Source organism: Equus quagga, chromosome 1 (assembly GCF_021613505.1).
Source record: "Equus quagga isolate Etosha38 chromosome 1, UCLA_HA_Equagga_1.0, whole genome shotgun sequence".
Lineage (NCBI taxonomy): Eukaryota > Metazoa > Chordata > Mammalia > Perissodactyla > Equidae > Equus > Equus quagga.
Window position 1 is genome coordinate 130,026,945 of NC_060267.1, and position 18,602 is coordinate 130,045,546.

Here is an 18,602-nt window from a genome sequence, read left to right on the forward strand (position 1 = left end):
GTCAGATCTGGATTTTAATCTCAGGTCTGGCGGGTACCAGCTGTGGGACTCTATGCAAGACAGGTAAGCACAGACTAGCTTTTATTGAGCGCTTGCTACTTGTTCGCCAACAGAATCCTCCCCAGACTAGGTTGCTTACTCTTATTGTTATTCCGGTTTACCAGGGAGGGAACAGTAGCTTGGAGAAGGCAAGTCATTTGTCCGAGGTCCAGCCAGGATTTCTCTAACTACCGTATTACTCTAACTTTTCTGCACCAGAAACGGGGATACCAAAGATACTGCCACTTCCCTCTGTGGCTGGGGGGATTCAAGAAGAGGCCTGGCAAAGAGTGGGTGCTTATTAAATTATTATTATTAAAACTATTATTATATTCTTTGTGTTTTCCCGAGTTTTTGCAGGGGGATGCTTCCCTTGGGCAAATCCTTTGGATTAAAAAAGAGATCTCAAGTGAGAGAAAAAAACTGCAGCTGCCGACTCCTTAGCGGTCACTCGGGGCGGAGCCATAGGGGCGGGGCCTAGAGGGCGTGGCCAGAGCACGAGATTCGGGGCTGGGGGCGGGGCCAGGGGAGAAGGGGCGGGGCGCGGCCGGTGGCGCATGCTCGGCTGGACCGGCGGCTCCGCCGCCGCCGGCGCCACCGCCCACTCGGGGCTGGCCAGCTGCAGGCCGCCGGGGCTCAGAGTAGGGCCGGGCTGGGCGAGCGCACGGCCATGGCCCCGTGGCTGCAGCTCTGTTCCGTCTTCTTCACGGTCAACGCCTGCCTCAACGGCTCGCAGCTGGCCGTGGCCGCGGGTGGCTCCAGCAGAGCGCGGGGCGCGGACACCTGCGGCTGGAGGGTAAGGAGAGGACGGCGACTTTCTCGCTGTCCCCAACAGCGCGGGGGGCGCGGCAGGCGCGGCGCACACAGGTGCTCGCTGGCAGCCGAGTCCGCTCCGACGTGCCTGCTCTCTGTGGAGTCTGCGGCGGGGCTGGGGTCCCTGCTGCTCCCGCCCGTCCTCCCTCCCTCCTGGGGCGCGCGTCCGCCAGCCCCGGCCGGGATGAAAGGGGCCGCCCGGCCCCCGGCTTTGTGTTGCTAATGAGGCGCAGCTACCGGCCGGGGTCCGGTTCCCCGAGGGCGGGCAAGAGGGGCGCTCAGTGGCGGGCGGGAGGAGGGCGCCCCACCCTTTGTTCCCGGCCCGGGACCTCCTCCGCCTTAGAGCTGCGCGCCCCGGGGCTGGGATCCTCCGAGCTGCCCGGGCGGGGAGCGCTTTGGAGCGGGAGTGGGCATCTTCCCCTGAACCTCTGGTCCACAGCTCTGCAAAGGCCCGGGACTGCCAGGGAGGGGACCCGGAGCGCTGGGGAGGGATGCGCCCTTCTCTCGGGGCCGCTTTGTTTCTTCTAGGCTGGGCCGTCTTCCCCCACTTTCACCCCCACCCCCCACCCCCCCCCCGCGTCTCCTGACTTGCTGGGAAAGTTTGCTCTCCTGTTCAGCCCTTCGTCTAGCGAGTGGTCTCACGGATGGTCTCCCACCCACACTCATCCCGTGCGTTGGGAATATTTTTCACAGCCAAAGGGAGGCATGAGTTTGTCACCTCGGTCAGGTGCCCGAGATGAGACTGGAGAGGTGCACAGACTTTGACGTGTACTTGGAGCCCTGTCCCCATAACCGAACGCTTCTGTGACGCGGTCTGGGCGGTGGGGCATGGGAGGGGGGTGGTGTGCGTGGTCCCCGGTCCCCACCAGGGCTCCTGGGCTTGGACGGCCCCAGGACCCAGAGATCGCATCCGTCTGCTCCGCACTTCCTACAGAAGCCTACAGGGTTGATCTGGCGGCAGTTCACTCATGATCTTCAGCCTTGTAGAGAAGACACCGGCTTTGCGCTCAGGCAGCCACGGACATGACCTTAGCTCTGCTCTTGAGTAGCCATGAGCCTCAGTTTCTTCACCTGGAAAATGGGGATTTCCTAGTTTCTCTAGCACTGTTGCTCTGAGGGATGAGTATGGCGTAGTTCACTTAGAGCAATACTGACCCACATCTTCTGGGGTGCTTTGAACGGCCTCAGTGCAGTCAGGGCCTAGGACCTGACACCCCTTTAGGGGCACAGGCTGGTGCCTCCAGCTCTCTTGCCCCACTTTCGGAGAAACAGTGCAGAAAACCAGGTACGAGCTAGGCAGCTGGGATGTCTTTAAACCCAATAGCTGCACAGCTGTAACCCAACATCCCACCAGCCCCGAGTGAATATAACATCCTTCCTATTTGAGTAAAACACCACATTTTCCTGCTTTGTCCCATTTTAGTAAAGTATCACTGTTTTTTTTTAAATAGATAGTTTTCCCCAGGTTTTAGATAACAAAGTTTTCCTTAAGGCTATCTCATGTTGACTTATTGATCCTCCTACATTTTTTGGATCTAAACTGATATGTTGGCTTTGAATAACTGTGGCGGCGTCACAAGCATTTTATTCAGAGTTTTCATTGATGGCATAGGTGGATCAGTCCAATTTGTTGTTTTTCTGCAGTTGCCTAGGTGGCTTCATGTGTCAGTGGCCAAAGCTTGTGAAGTTTTAATGTTGTGGGCATAGTAGTTGCCCCAAAGGAGCCAAGCTGTGGTTTTTGTTCTCTTTGCTTGTCGGAATGTGTTCTCCCCTAAACCTGCACCTTGTGCACCCCACAGAATTAGTGGCGGCCCCTGCCTGAGTGACTGGACGCTCATGCTGACCTTTCTCCCACCACAAATCCTAGTTGTGGTGACTTTCTCAGCAGCTCCTCGCTTGGCCCCACCCATCGTTCCCTTAGGTTCATCTTCATCCCCTTCTTGAATGAGCATGGAAGCCTCTGGGCCATCTCCCGGATTCCAGGTTCTTTCCTGATGCATGGCTCCTTCCCTCCTGGACTTTCCTTTTGGTGCATCTGATGGAGCCACCAGCTCTCTCTGACCCAGCTTGCCCACCTGCTTCACATACCCGCCTTTCCAGCCTCAGCCCCTCCCACCCTGCTCCCTAACTCCTGTGCCCTTTATGCTGCTGTGGCATGCTTTCCCTTGCCACCCCCCACCCCCCCCCACTTGGCCTAAGACTCAGCTCAGGTGATGCCTTCTCAGGGAAGCCCTCCCTGAATGCCATTTCCCTTGCTTTGCCTTCTCATGCAGGTCCTTGCACTTTGGTTCTCGCTAGACTACATCATCAGTATTTTGTTCACATCTGTGCCTTCAGACCAGTTTCTTTAGCCAAGCACTTAACCTCATCTTGGTGGCCTTAGAGCCTGGAGCCCTGTAAATCTTGGCTGAACCCAATTAGAACCTGCAGTCTTCTGCTAAATCCTATATTAAGTGATAGATTTTAAGTGGGGGGAGAGATCAGAGCTCCAAGCTCCAGTGTCCTCTCCACAGCAGGCTTTTGCACGTGCTGTTTCTGGTGCTGTCTCTGCCTGTGTTCCTTCTCTTCACACCTCAGCCTCCCCTCTCAGCTCCAGCATCACTTCCTGCAGGAAGCCTTCGTTGCCCCCACTTTTCTAGGTAAGTTCTTCCAGAAGTTGCTCTGTCAGAGGACTGGCCAGTAAGTACTGGTGTACAGTGACTTGAGTATTTGGTTCGTGTGTGAGTCCCCTACCAGATAGTGGGTGTTCACGCCACAGATGTTGGTCTCAGTTCTTAGGTTGCTTACGGTCTAGTTGAGGCTCTGTGAGCATAGAAGTTTCGATTATGTGTTATGCAAACAGGAGAGGGCTTCTTGTGGGTCCAGGTCACACAGAACCTAAGAGGGGGACAGCAGGGTAGAAAAGTGAGCCCTGGAGGAGGGGCAGGATCTGGGTGCTAGAAGGGAGCTGAGCAAATGACACCCTTGATCTCCAGGGAGCATTTTGTTCCAGGAACTCTTGCCCCCACAGGAATGTGCATTTTCCCAGGACTTGCAAGGTGACTGCAGCCGGCCCACCCTCAGGTGGCTCTGCTAACACACCCTCCGGGGCTGCTCTGGTTTAAGTGGTCAGATTTCACAACCTCTCCATTATTAGTGGGGCAGTTAAGGTGCTGATACCATCTTGAACACAGCTCAGTGTTTTAGAAATGAGTTGTGGGCACACTTCCTCGACTACTTAAAAAAAAAACCTCTTAGGGCCCTTGCCAGGTGAAGTTGCTCTTTGAGAGTAATAAATACAGTTTTCCCAAAGAAGGAACAATTTGTAAAACTTCCAGAGGGGCCACTATCCTCATGCCCACTGGGTCTTAACTCTTGCTTCTTGATCGTGGAGTGGTTTTCTTCTGTGAGGGGTGTCTTTGTATCAGTCACTTGTGCTGAGGTTTTTTATCACCTCTGGTCTTGTTAGTTGTTTGAGAAGCCTCTTTATGCAATGAGGAATTAGGAATTTACTCCCACAGGATTTTACTTAAGGCTTTTCCTGCAATGGGGGAGGAGGGACATTGCTTGCCTTCCTACCTAAGCCAGGTACATCTTCTCTGGTCTCTTATCCTCGAAACACAATTTCTACCTCCCCAAAAGTCTGCTCCTTTAGGAATTAAGGAAGCCAGAATGCTGGCATTGTCTTTACAATGAAGTGTGAGTTTCCCATTTAAGGCAAATACTTCGTCTCAAAAGGTAGGAAGGAATAGGGTGGTACTTGGAAAAGAAGAAGTTCCAGCTGGTTAAAATTTAGGTCCCTGATAAAAGTCCAGTCCAAGAACTCTCCTTGGCTGTGGGCCCAGGCATGTTTATTTGATTCTCAATTGGATGCGTTTTCATTCACTTGCAGCTCATGGCTCCCAGGCCTGCATCTGGTCTGCCTGTCCTGTGGCCATGTTGTCCATGTTATACATGCTTTTGTGTCCCTTACAAAATTCTTGGTTAAAAATGACTCAGCCTGGTTGACACGTTTTTCAGAGACATTTTTATAATAAGTGCGATGCTTTCTTCTAGTGTGTTTTGCTGTGTTAATTGGGAATCCTGGCCTCTGTCTGTCTCCCTTGAGCAGCCCTCCCCTCTCTCCCCACCCCCATGCATCTACCCCCTCCCCCACCCCGCCCCCGCCGCCCCTGCAGTGCCTGAGGCATTGCTAGTTATTAACTCGGGAATACAGCTGGGTGAATGTGACCAGCAGCTAAGTACTGTCTGTGGCACTATTTCCTTGTTCCAAACATGATTTCTCAGAGTGATGTCCAGGGGCTTTCAGTATCGGGATTGCCTTGGGAACTTGTTAAAATGCAGATTCCAGGCTAATGGGACCAGAGTGGAAGTGAGGTGGAGCCCAGGAATGGGCATCTTAACAAGTTCCTCTGGTGCGCTCTCAAGGATGAGAGCCACTGCTTTAGGAAACAGGGCTTCTGTGATCTGGAGAAGGGGCTGGGAAGCCATGTTCTAAACATTTAAAATCAGAGTTTGACTTTAAATTACTTCACTGAACTTAAAGAGGAAAGTGGAGACTTTGTCAGAGCTGTCACTAACAGACGCGGTCAGGCTGGCTGAAGGGGGAGCTGGGGAGCCAGCTGGGCAGAACACCCCAGTTTGGGGGGGTGCCTGTGGTGTGGGGTTGAAGAGGAGGCCGGGAGTGAAGGGGACCTGACGCTTCCACTGGGTTCCTCCCCAGAACAGCTGGGCTTGTCTGGAAACCGGTCTCAGGAAAGAGTAGAGTAGGATCCAAATCATATTCTCAGCAGTTCAAAGCTTACAGACGGCTTCCCCATCAAGGAAAGAACTGCTAATGCTTTTCTAAGTCTTTATTTTAAGTTGGGTTTTCTTCATGCTTCATTTGGCCTAAACTGTGTTGGGTTTTGGGTTTTTTTTTTAAGCTTTTAAACACTCTTTTGCCCCATAGGTGCCTGAACTTTTCACATACCGTGCCCCAGCACATGTCTGCTGCGGCTGGGGCCACCCCATCAACAGTTAATTGTCCCTTTCATTCCTCTCTGGCTCTTGCGTCTGCCTCTGATGGATGGGTTTTTAGGCTTCTGCTTGGGGCCCCTACCCTCAATTTGTAAGAGTATGGGCTGAGGCGGGGGCTCAGGTCCCCCAGAAGCTTCACAGGCTGGGGTAGGGGGCAGCACCCTTGGAGCAGACCTCTCTCCCGCCACTCTACCCTGGCAGCTGAGACCTTTCCTGTTTCGCATCACCCTCAAATTTGGAGGGTCTCTTGCCCTCAGCAAGCCCAGGGGGGCTGCCTGTGCTGGTGCCACGAGCCCCATCTCCAGGCAGCCTGACTTGCCCGGCGGTGGGAGGCCATGTCCTCCTGGGTAATGTTTGTCTTGGCTGCTGGGATGTTCTGAATGGGCCTGACACATGATTAGGTGACTGATGGCCCTGCAACACATTGTCTCCTCCAGGGCCCGGGGCCTTTGAAGCTCTTCCCGGTGGGAAGTAAAGAGACTATTTGCTCTATTAAAATGCCTTGGTATTTCCTCTGTTTAACCACAGGCCGCTTCCTCTCCGCCACTCTAAACCCGGCAGGGCCACCGCTGATTGAAAAGACACAAGCCCAAGGAGTGATCACATCCTATTGAAACAGATAGTCTTACTGCAGATTAAAGCTGGGGCAAGCCTCTAAGAGGAAACCAAATCTAAGGGGGAATCCTTGAGATGGCTCCTTATCTTGCGCAAAATTTATCCTGTTGACATAATTCACACTTGAAGTTGTGAATGCATAAACGGGTCCTATTTTTTTTTTTAAAGGGAAGCCTAAACTGCAATTAAATCAGCGTGTGTTTTATCTACCTAGGGCAAGTTAAAAGGATTCAATCAACTGAATTTATTAGTGTGTGAGTAGGAAACTCTTCAGTGTCTGGGAAGGGCATGATGTCTGTTCCTAGAAAACCGTTGTTGGCTTATTCTGGACTTGCACATTCTGTCTGCTTGGTCTCGTGTTTAGAAGTCCAGGGAAGAAGCTTGTAGCTTAAATAGTACCAAGAATATCTCCCGAGAGACTGTCTCTTATCCTTTCCCAAGCAGTATCTTAAAAGAAGGTTTGATTAATGACACCAGGCAGGAAACTAAAAATTGAACAATTAAAAAATTTCTGAAGCATCAAAGATTGAAAATTTAACCTCTGTAACCTGCACCCTGTTTTTGTGAAGGGGCCTAAAAAATGAATGACTAGTTAGTTTCTGATGGAGACTATTATTTTAACATTTACAACTCCATTGTTCAAAGTATCCGTGATAAAAACAGCTTCCCTTTTCTTTGGTTCCTTGTTTGGAAATGTTGGGGGAAGGTGGATGTAGCTAATTAAGGCTACAACATTTAAAGGGAGGCCTTAATAGGTACCAGCTGTCCTCAACAAATCACTGGGTGGATGACAAAATAAAGATGTGATGTGAACACACATGTAATTCTCTTCTAAAACGGAAGTTGGCTTATAAATTGTCTGATTTAATAGTGTAACTGAAAACTCCCTCTACTGTGCACTTTTAAGATGCATTTGTTTCATAGTAAACGTAACGGTAAATGTTTTATTTGCATAAGGCTGGTATGTTGAGTTGAAAGGGAAGTGGATGGCAAGTATTGTTGGAAGTTTAATAAATTGTAATTTCATTATATGTTTCTTCATCCCAAACCTGATCTAATAGACATTAATCATGAGGCTTTTCATTAAAAGTACTACATTGTAGGGAAACTTGCTTGAACTTATCAGAAATGCTGTAGAAAATTGAAGCAGCAACTTTGAAAAGGGAATGGAAGTTGATAGCATTAATTAAAATGTTTAGATGGATATTTACATTTCACACATTAAATGAATACTTCAAATGGATCCGTTTGAAATCATGAGGTAGTAGGTTTTAAATATAGCTTTTTTAGATTTAAAAAATATTTCATTCCTTTAAAAACTAGGAGTTTTTCCAAGTGTTCTGTTTTGTCAGTTTTGTAGGGCCCCCTCCCCACCCCAAATGGTAACCCTTTAAAAAATGCTGGCTATGGCCCCAGACTTCTGTTCTGAGATGGACTGTTTCACTTGGGAGTGGGAGGGTTGATGGGGATAGAGGGAGGGTTTCCTTGGAACGGAGAGGTACATTTTCCTGAGACAGGCCATATGGTTTAGAAACTCTTTGTGATTTTATTCTGTCCAGGTGATTTCTGGTTTCTCCTCTTCTGAAATGGCCCCTCTTTTATCTCAGGAGAATGCAGTGCAATCCAGACCAAATGCAGGAGCAGGCAGCCTGAGCGTGGGACCAACTGTTGAGTGACACAGTTTATCACTTGCTTCCTCCGGAGTGAGCACGTTTGCTCTGGGTGGGGCACAGGCACTCACATGGTTAGGATTTACTCTCACAGCTCCATATCTGAAGTTCAAAAAGGCTTATTTGGAGTGAGGAGACAAGAGACGGTTCTTTGAGCAGCTACTCTGTGTCAAGTCATGGTAACTTGCCCAGGGGGAAAAGACAAAGAGGAGTGAGGTTAGGCGCCTGTCCGCAGTGGCTTCCCACCCTGGCTGGTGTGCAAGACAAAGACCCAGGGGCTCAGGAAGACACAGGAAGGAGTCCATGGTACAGTGAACTCTCTCTCCTCTCTCCGCACTTCCCCACTCCTCCCAGAAAAACATGAACCACGGTTCCTGCTGCTCCTCATCCTAGAACATTCCTCCTTGTGCAGTTGCCTATGTGAGAAGCAGGGTAATGACAGGCAAGGGCCTGAGGCGCTGCGAGGCACCCACCTTTGGAGCTCTGTCTCAGTCGGTTCCTAGTCACTGGCTTCTTGTCTGCTTCAGTTTCCTCTGCCTTGGCAGAGGCCCACCTTTCTCTGTGGGGTTTCTCCACACCAAAGCCAGCCACCCAGCCTCCCATCCTCCCCATGTGAATCTCACCGGTGCCAGAAGCCCTGCATTTAGTAAAGTCAGACCGACCCCATCATGCCTGCAGATTTAGTGAGGATGCATTCAGCCGTGTTTGCAGCAATGCAGTGAAGCAGCAGCGGAAACTTGGTTTGTATATGAAGAAACTTAATTTGAATGATTCAGAGGAGGCTTAGAGGACAGGACTGGGATGGCTGAAGAAGGCAGGCCTCACCAGGGAGACCTTGAGCAGGGCCTCACTGCGAGTGGAACCAGGAGGTGAGAGGACGGTTGGGGCAGGAAGAAGCATGTGGGCCCAGGTGGAGGAGGATGGCTCATCGGAGGGGCTGGGAACAGGAAGGCCAAAGATGTAGGCTGAGACTAGACAGTAGGATGCCTTGGCTTTTGCCTGCGTGCACCCTTTGAGGAATGGTGAAGCTAGGAATATTTCTCCAGCAACGGATGGCTTGCTAAGAGTGACCTTCAGTGGCCGTTCATTCATTCAGTGAGGATTTGGTGCTTTCCATGTGCTAGGCCTGATTTCTGGAGCTTAGATTGTAGTAGGGGAAACAATAAGATACCAAAATACCAGACCTGACCCTGCCTACTTAGAATAACAACCCGCTGCACTCTCTCCTCTCTTCCTCACTTTATTTTTCTCCACAGAACTTTTCACCATGAGGCACACATAGTATTTTCTTGTCTGTCTGTCTGTCTGTCTTCCTCCCAGTGCAATGTCAGCTCCACAAGGACAGGGCCTTTATCTGTTTTGTTCTCTGCTGCGTCAGGAGAACAGTGCCCAGCACACAGTAGGTTCTCCCTACATGTTTCTTGAATGACTGAGTGCTCTGCAGGAAATTAAAATGGGGTGATGAAAGCCGTAGCTGCACAAGCAGGTGATCCCGGGTGGCCTCTCTGAGGAGGTGACATGTAAGGCGAGCAGTCGTAATAAAAATTTCCTCTGAAGTTCTCTAGTTATGTTTTCTTAACGTTGGCCCATCATGTGGCACTAGGTGCTGAGAGTAGCATAAAAATATGCTCCCCGTATTCATTCACACCAGATTATTGGCAGTCTGCCGCATGCTGGCCACCTGCTGGGCTGCAGGACAGGTTCCCAGGGAATGGTACAGGTGGTGCTTGGGCTGGTAACGGATGGGAATTGCACTTTGCAAAATGCTGGTTGCTTGAAGAGGGGATGTTTGGACTGTCCACGTTACCCTACTCTGTGGACGAGAAAAATATGAAAAGTTACCGCTAAGTACTGACTCAGCATCCTGGTTTGGACGTTATGAAACTATGTGAATGAAATGAAACTTACTCCCTGGCAGCAGCCCTCAGTTGGTATGAAAACCTTGTCTTTTTAACAGAGATACAGGTCTCATTTTGTTACATTCCCCTCTGGTTTTGAATGCATTTCATTTTCTGAAGTCACCAGACGCTCCATCCAGAATCAAAGATGCTCTTTACCTTCTTTCCGGGGCTGTGGGTTTGCAGGCCAGCTGTGCTAATGAGTTTTTGCCTGGCTTTGATTTTTGTGCCTTGCCTCCCTGTGGGAGGAACTAGATATTTCTGATCTTACCTCTGCTCATATTCAGATCCAGCCAAGCAATCAGTGACTTCCCGGGCTTTTTTGTGGGAGACTGTGGGAAAAGTCCTGGTTGGCTGGCTATGAATTAATGAAATCCTTAGAAGGCTTCACTAAAGATAGCTCCTGTGGTTTAAAAAAATAGCATTGCCTTTTTAATTTGAGAAAGAGGTCATGGAGTTTTACTGGAATGAAGCAGAGAAAATGTAACATCTGGTTGTGCAGGCCAAAGACTGCTTTGGGGCAACGGGAGCAGTGGGTTCCCAGTGTCCGAGGCGCCCCAAGGTGACCATCACCCAGGTCCCTCATAGGGCTGCTCTGGACATGCTGCCTCTCTCATTGTTCTCCCTGGGCTTTGAAGTCTTCGAGAGACAGAAATTCTACCCCCCACATCTTTTCACTTGAGCACATTTTCCATCTACTAAACTTTCTTCCTCTTACTTAAAGGGTCACACTTTTTTTTTTTAAGCGCATAGTTTTTCGATCAAGACTAGTGTAATCAGTGCTTTTATTTCATTAAAAAAGGATGGGGGTGGATAATGGGGGAGAGTTTGAGTGGAAGGCAGGGAAGTTTTAAAGAGCCCTTCTAAAAAGTTTTTAAATTAGTAGGAATTCTGACAAGAGGAGAAAGAGAATGATAAATTGCAGGAGAAGAGTTTTAGGCAAAGGCATAAGGGAGATTTTAAAGGGACCTGTGACTTTTTTAAAGGCAGAAACATGAATGTCTTAAATGTCCACTGTGTGCACACCCCTTCCCCCCATTAAGTGAATAATGTCATGTTATGATGTTGTTTTTAATTTATTTTTATCCTGGATCTATTCTATAGTAAGACTTTATATAATTTTCCTTTAAGAAATATTAGTAATATTTTGAGGCATATATTTTCTGAAACTAAACAGAAAAATGAAGTTGTTGCTGCCCGGCCCCCACCCGCCCCAGCGGATAGCTAGTCATCTGTCCCTGAGGCTTCTCTTTACTGTACTCCATCTCCCATATTTTGTATTCTGAAAATTTTCAAACCTATGCAAAAGTTGAGAGAACAGTAAAATGAACACCTATTCCTGTTTGCCTAGAGCCACCAGTTCTTACAATTATGCCACATGTACTTCGATTCTCTTCCTGGCGTCCTTCGTGATTTCGTTCTGAATCACATCCCGGGATTCAGACAAGGATCACTCGTTGCTTTTAGACGGAACTGTCTCTTTAGTCTCCTTTAATCTAAAACAGTCTCTCCACCTGTTTTTTGGGTCCTTTATAACATACACATTCTGAAGTGTCAAGGTCACTTTTGTAGACCATCCCACAATTTGGATTTCTGATTGTTTCCTCATGATTAGGGTCAAGTTAAGTATTTTGGCAAGGTGCCTTTCCAGGTGATACTGTGACACGATTGTATTGTAGACATCGATAGGGAACAAATAGAGATACAGTTTTAGCGATGAGCAAAATTTTTTTTCTGTTTGAAATTGTTGCACTTAAAGAGACCTAATGGTTTGACCCAATTTAGTCTTGTGTTGTCTTTAAAAAAAACACGATGCTTTCTATTAAGGCTTCCTTTTCCTTTACTGAGAGTCCAAAAGAAAGTGCAGGGTGTCATTTGTGCTATCCCATAATATAATCTCTTTCTTTAAAGATTATTTGAAATCAACTGTACTCTCTCAAAATTAGGAGTGCGGTGTCTCAAGAATGCACAAGGCTTTGCTATTCACATGGTCTTGTTACAAACAGTTGTAGATGTCGCCCTCAGCGACTGGGAATGAGTTCCTATTAAAACCTCTGTTTGGCCAAGGCAGGTTTACGGTTGAGTGCTTCCTCACACCAAAATTCAGTCATTTCTTTCCTTTGTGCTAAGAAAACATTGAACTTTATTTCCAGTAAAGGCCACTTCACTCAAAACATGTCTTCAAAGTCAGTTTCCAGCCTTTTGGTTCTGTGATTGTGTGTTGCCTAAATTATTTTATTAGAGTCTCTTATGGACAGTTTCATTAGTTTAACTTGAATTACTATCTTCTACCTAATTACATGGTGTTTCTTTCTTTTATTTGCCCCAGATTTAAGGGCCAAGACATGTGAAGTTAATATTGATTATTTTTCAAAGTAAGTTAAAACGTCAAAAAGCGACAAGTTGTTATTCTTACAGGGTACCAGGGAAACGACAGAGACAAAACCTCCATCTTTTATTCATAAGTCCGGGGAGACTGCGAGGGCGCTGGCAGGCCTGTGTGCCCGGCATTTGTTCAGCTTTCAGGACTGGGCCTCCTCCCCTGCTGGCCGTGAAATGTCATGCCGAGATGTAATAGTGGGAGATTCAGCATCCAGAGAATGGACTGCAGAGGTTCAGCTTCACTTTTCATTTTCTTTTCTGGCACCGAGTCCATGGTCCCCTCCGTGGCCTGACAGTGAAAGGCCAGAAAGCAGTGATCTGGATGCTGGCAGGGATGCAGTGCAGCCAGCCCATCGGGCCGGGCCTCCTGTGCTGGAATGCATGCCGGACACAAAGGCCAGGCCAGGGTGCACCTCGGGAGGGGTGGCCGGTTGCCTGTGCTTAGTTTAGTTCGCTCTGGTCTCAGGAGAGCAAGTTTTCATTTCCATAACTCTGCTGCCATTGGTTTTGGTGGAAGAGGGAATGCAGAACACTTGATTTCAGCAATCACTCGGGGTTAACTATCCATGTGTAGAGGGAGGCACTGAGGCAGAGAGCTGAGGCTACGAGACTCCTCCGGCTCTGACATTTTCTTTGGATAAAGAGAAATCAGACAGCATTTTGTAAACAAGCCTAGAGTTTGATTTAGAGCAATGGTTCTCAAATGGGGGTGATTTGGGACTCTCTGGAGGCATTTTTGGTTGTCACAACTGGGAGGAGTGTGCTACTGGCATTTAGTGGTTAGGCTAGGGATGCTGCTCAACATGCCTCAATGCACAGGTGGGCCCTCCCCAATAAGGAATTATCTGGCCCAAAATATAAATAGTGCTGAGGTGAGAAACGCTGATTTAGGGGTCCCATTTTAGTATTTGAATTTCTTAGCTCACTTAGCCTCCTAATAGTTTTCAACTTCCTTTCTGTTTAATAGAAGCTGCTGGTTCTATAAATCTACACTCAGGATGAGTTTCCATTAATCTCTCCAAGACATATGATTAAGCTATTGTGGTACTCCTTGAAGATAGGCCCTGAATGCAACTACTATTTTAAATGCAAAAGATGATTTTTTTTTTTTTTGCCATAATTTGATCAAAGTAGCATAACCTGTGCCTCTGTTTTTGTTACTCACTGATGGTCTGTGGATAACATTACATTTTTTCAGCATGAAACCCAACACTTCAAATCCCTAAAGCAGTCTCAAATTTATGGTTAATAAAAGCATTTATTGTACTGGATGTCATCTGTTATATCACTCTGGGGCTAGAAACTGGCAAGCAGTGGACAGGAAATATTTTCATTTCAAATCGCTTCAATCTTATGGTCTAGAGGCAAAAGTGTCTGATTTCAGGAAAGCCGCAGTGAATAGCATAGTAATGAATGCATTTTTAGTTGATTAAGCAGGCATTCTCTCCCTTTCAAACAGTCTTCTCTCTTTGGCTTGGTGGGGCTAAATAAACATGTGATGTTAAATGATAGCATTTCTCGTGCTGGCCTTTCTTTTCCTTTGATCATCGTAAACTTTTCAAAGTGTTTTCCAGGAATCCTCAGCAGAGCAGGAGCAAGCTGGGGAAGAAAAGCTAAACTCAAGTCTTGACCCTCTTTGTAACTGTTTACTTTCTGAGCCGAGGAAGTTTTCTGAGATGATGCTGACTCTTACGAATTCCTCTTTAAAAATGGAATTTGGTACTTTGCTCTTGGGATCCTGAATTTAGAAGGAAAAAAACATTTTGATTTTTTTTAAAGGCTGCAATTTTATTGTAATTTGAGTCCTGATACCATATCCCACATCCATCAAGTAAATAGTCAGGATGAAGAGAGTTCCATCCCGAGGCAACCCTGTGTGGTGATGATCTATGGAGGGCAGGGTGCCTTTCGTCCTGGCTGCCCTGTGCCTTTGAACGTGGTATCTAAGTCATCACTTCCCAGTGAGCCTCAGAGGTAGGCAGTTGTTTCTGATGTGGTTCCTTTTTTTCCAGATGAGGATTCCATGGCACAAAGAGCCAGGAAGGGATTAGGATGGGCGGCCACGTGACTCAAGAGAGGGCGCTCTCTGCCAGAAACCAGAGCCACAGAGTTCTTACCCTGCCCGTGCCCCCAGCAGTCGAGCTTGCCCTGCCTTCCAAGTACCCAGCCTGAGATGGACGTCTGCCATGTGCAGCAAAGCAACTAATGGGGGTGGGAAGAGAGCAACACCAGATACCAGAAAACACATTGCAGATAATTGAATTAAACTCAGATTCGGCATTTACCCCAGAGGTTCCCAGTCCTGGCTGAATACCAGAATTACCTGAGGAACCTTCTAGGAGGGGTGGGAGATTCCGGTCCTCATCTCAGACCTGCTTAAGTGGGATTTCCAGGGGAAGGCCAGGAATCGGAGTTTTTTAAAAAGCTGCCAGATCAGCAGTTGCCAGGATTTTTGGGATGGGGGAAGGGTTTGACTACAAAGGGACAGTGCAAGGGAATTTCTGGGGGATGATGGAACTGTTCTGTATGCTGATTGTGGTGGTGGATATACAAATGTGTATACATTTAATTATACATTTCTACATGTATAAACTCAAGGAACTGTACACTAAAACCCATCCAGTTTACTATGTGTAAATAAGAAAAATGTTGCCTGGGTGAAACTGAGTTGCACTTAGGTGTCAGATGAGGTGACAGATGGTGCCTGGTGACAGCTGGGAACAGTTGTCCAGCTGTGGGAGCATGTCGCCTGGAATCTCAGAGGCAGGTGGGCAGGTGCTGAATTATCTTAGTCCAGGGCTATCCAGTAGAACTTTGTGATGATGGACATGTTCTTTGCACTGTCCAATTCAGTAACTGTTAACCACTTGTGGCTGAAATGTGGTTAGTGCAACTGAGGAACTGCATTTTAAATTTTACTCAAATTAATTTAAGTTTAAATAGCTACACGTGGCTAGAGGCTACCATGTTGAACAGCCTGCCCTTGGAGGCAGGCATTGCCATGTTGGGGGGGTTTGACTCTGTGCCACGTGCACACTGAGTCCAGTGGTCCCTTATCCTTGAGGGACGATAGTAAGTCATCCCAAATACAGGGCAAAACGGGAACATGGGCAGGATGTGTGGGTTGGTAAGGACAGAGAACGAGAAACCTTGGAATGAAGACTGACGTGGGATCTGCCCAGGCAGAGGACTGTCTTGCCGAGTGGAGGAATCTGCTTTGCCTCCCCTAGTGTAGAAGTCAGTGCCGATGTTGGCACAGTTCCTTGTCCAGCTTCCCAACCTCGTTTATCTTCAGAGATGCGGCAGCTAGTTCAGATGCTTTTAAATTGTGCTTCTGTTCCCTTGAGGTGACAGGACATACAGGAAGCCATTGGAGAGTCCAGGGGAGCAATGTACAGCCAGGTTTAGGGGGATGTCTGTGGTCTGGCTGAGGGTGTGCTGGGCCCACCTGCCTCCCTGGACAGAGTGTGATGAAGAATCTGCGTGGGCATATCCTGCGTGGCCATGGGGATCGAGAACCTATAAAAACAGCAACTAGGCATATATCTCCCACTTCATGCAAGTCCATGGCCTCCATCTTGGCTTGTGTTCAGACACTCTTAAACCGACCTCCCCCAACCCCCATGGATTCATGTTATCTTAAATAGTGTTACTTTTCCAAATGTGTTATAAAAGAGTGAGATTCTGAGAGTATGGTCTTTTATTAGTGCAAACCAAATGGTGACAGAAGTAATGTTCCAATTCATAAATGTATTTGTTCTTAAATAAATTTGCTAAATGGCTAACAAAAAATTTCATGAGCCATGGGCTTATAACTAAGGAGGTTTTGTTAATCTACTTTAAAAATAGGACTTACTTGGAAGCCCAAGGAGGGGGGGTTTAAAATTCATGGAACTATTCCTGTATTTTTATATGAAAACTTCAATTCTTTGGATCAGGAGGAGAAGGACATTCTGAATCAAAGCATATTTAAGCAGGGTTTTCTTTACAGATTGGTAACTTCAACCTAATGCAAAAAAAGGGAGCTTAATGAATATTAAATGCTGGTTCTTTCACTTTTGAACATGCAGACACATCTTGCTGCAGAGTTGTAATCACTGTATTTATTCTTTACTTAAATTTGTTTTCCAAAGATATTTCCATGTATTGACATAGTTCACAGATGTGTCACTTTTAGTGGCCAAATGATGTTTTCATGTTGCGTACCCTCCCACCCTTGTCAGCCCTTTCCCCTCACTGATGAAACATTTGGACTGTTTCCAGGTTATTGCTGTTATAAAGCTGCTGTGAAATCTTCATACAGATTGGTTTCCTGCCCACCCCCTCACCATTTTGGTTTGTTTCCTTGGCATAGACTTCCCAAAGTGGGATTACTGGGTTTTGTAGCTCTTACTACATGTTTACCAGCTTGCCCTGTGTCATGACGGCCGATTTACTGCAAAGAACGTTTTGGGAAGAGAGCAAATTTGGTCCATAATTCCTGGCTTTACCATTTGCCACCATTTACTGTAACCTTGGGCAAATTTCTTCATCTGTAAAGTGGGTTAATAATAGTTTATCTCCCAGGATTGTTTGGAGACCTAAATGAGATACTGTCTTTAAAACATTTAGCTCTGTGCCCGGCCACATAGGAAATGCTTGGTGATTAGTAGCAGTCTGTCATCAGACAGAGAAGTGTGCTCATTTTTCCACATCCTAAAAAATATTGACATTTATAATTTTTATTCTGTTATTTTGGTGGTAGCTTTTACTTGTTTCATTCCGAACTTAATAGAGAAGGACTGAATCTTTCCATCTGGTGATTTATTTTCTAAGTTTTAGTCCTTTTAACTCTGGTAGAGTGAAAGCAAGGTGTGGCTGAAATGTTACTTAGTAGAGAGTATTAGGGAAGATGTTTAAGTGAATAAATGAAGGCTTTAAAATAAAAATATTGATTAGGTGGATCTTTTGGACTTAGCAGCATATTATGAAAACAGCTGAATCTAAGCATTATCGTGGGGATTTTCTTTGTATCAGTACTATGGCTAGCAAACTTTTGTTCATATATATATTTTCGAAGGTCAAATGTGGATTGACCACACATTTCCCATAAATAGAACATAAATAATCCTGTTTCATTGGAGTTTTTACAAATCTGAATCTTGGCTAGAAGCCACTCTCTTGGACTGTCTCATTTATGTCAGTGTGACGTGCAAGATGAGGGCATCCCAGCCAGCTGACTCTCTGTGACTATGCACAGGGCAGGTGACCTCTGTAGCTCTCAGTTTCTTTACCTGTAAAACGAAACACAATAGAATTGTTCTTAAGAATTTAACAATTATTTTTATTGAGATAACTTGAACCTTTAATTTGGAGGGTGTAATTTTTCTGTCTTACCCACTCCATCTCCTTAGTGTGTTGATCACTTCCATTTCCACCTACACTCTGGCCCCTGGGTGTCTGTTTTTGATCTCTCTCCAGAAAGAACACCCAACCTGTTGTCGTTTTTGCAGATCTTTCTCTAATTAAGGTAGTGTTTGTCCTCCTCAGAGGTTTTGATTTTTTAACATTTTGTGTACAGTCACTTTATTTTTACAAAGTGTGCCCTCTCTTTTCCACTGGTCATGGTTGATTTGCCTGTGTTGGTGTTTACTCAGAGGTGCCCAATGTCCCCATCTGCCTCCATCCTTCGCATTTCTGTGCGCTTGTCCAGCTTGTCCACACGGCCAAAGCTTGCCTTGAATCTCTTGTTTTTTAACATGACACTACTGTTAATGATTGATTTCAACCCATTTAGTCTTCTGGGCCAGGAGCTTTTAGGGCCCAATCAATCACTGGATCCATAAACAAGAGCTCTGCCTCAGACCCCCCGTGAGCTCTGAATTATGTTGGGGTGTTGACAGTCCTGGAGGCCTGGAACGCTCTGTCAGCGACTGTCCGGGGAGGAGAGGATTCGGGACATGTGCTAGGTGGTGGCGGGGGCAGGAGGAAGGCAGCTGCAGATAGAAATTGATCAGAGATAAGAAATTGTTTGGCAGATAATCTGCATGTGAGTAACTGCAGAGCTGCAAGATTAATTTTTTGTCTCCTTCCCACCCCTATTTGCATCAAGCTGTCTTCTTATTAGGAAAGCTAAAGAGGTTAGAAGTGATACACACACACACACACACACACACACACACACACACACACACACACACACACACAC

The 18,602-nt window shown here is 46.8% G+C and overlaps 1 protein-coding gene across 1 annotated transcript in view; it reads left to right on the plus strand.

The window, feature by feature from the left end:
- The first annotated feature begins 608 nt into the window (after positions 1–608).
- IL17RD (interleukin 17 receptor D) overlaps positions 609–18,602 on the plus strand; it is a 64,060-nt gene continuing 46,066 nt past the window's right edge. The window contains exon 1 of the mRNA XM_046640687.1: positions 609–835. Within this exon, the coding sequence (XP_046496643.1) occupies positions 710–835 (126 nt within the window). The 5' untranslated portion in view covers positions 609–709. The remainder of the gene's footprint in view (positions 836–18,602) is intronic.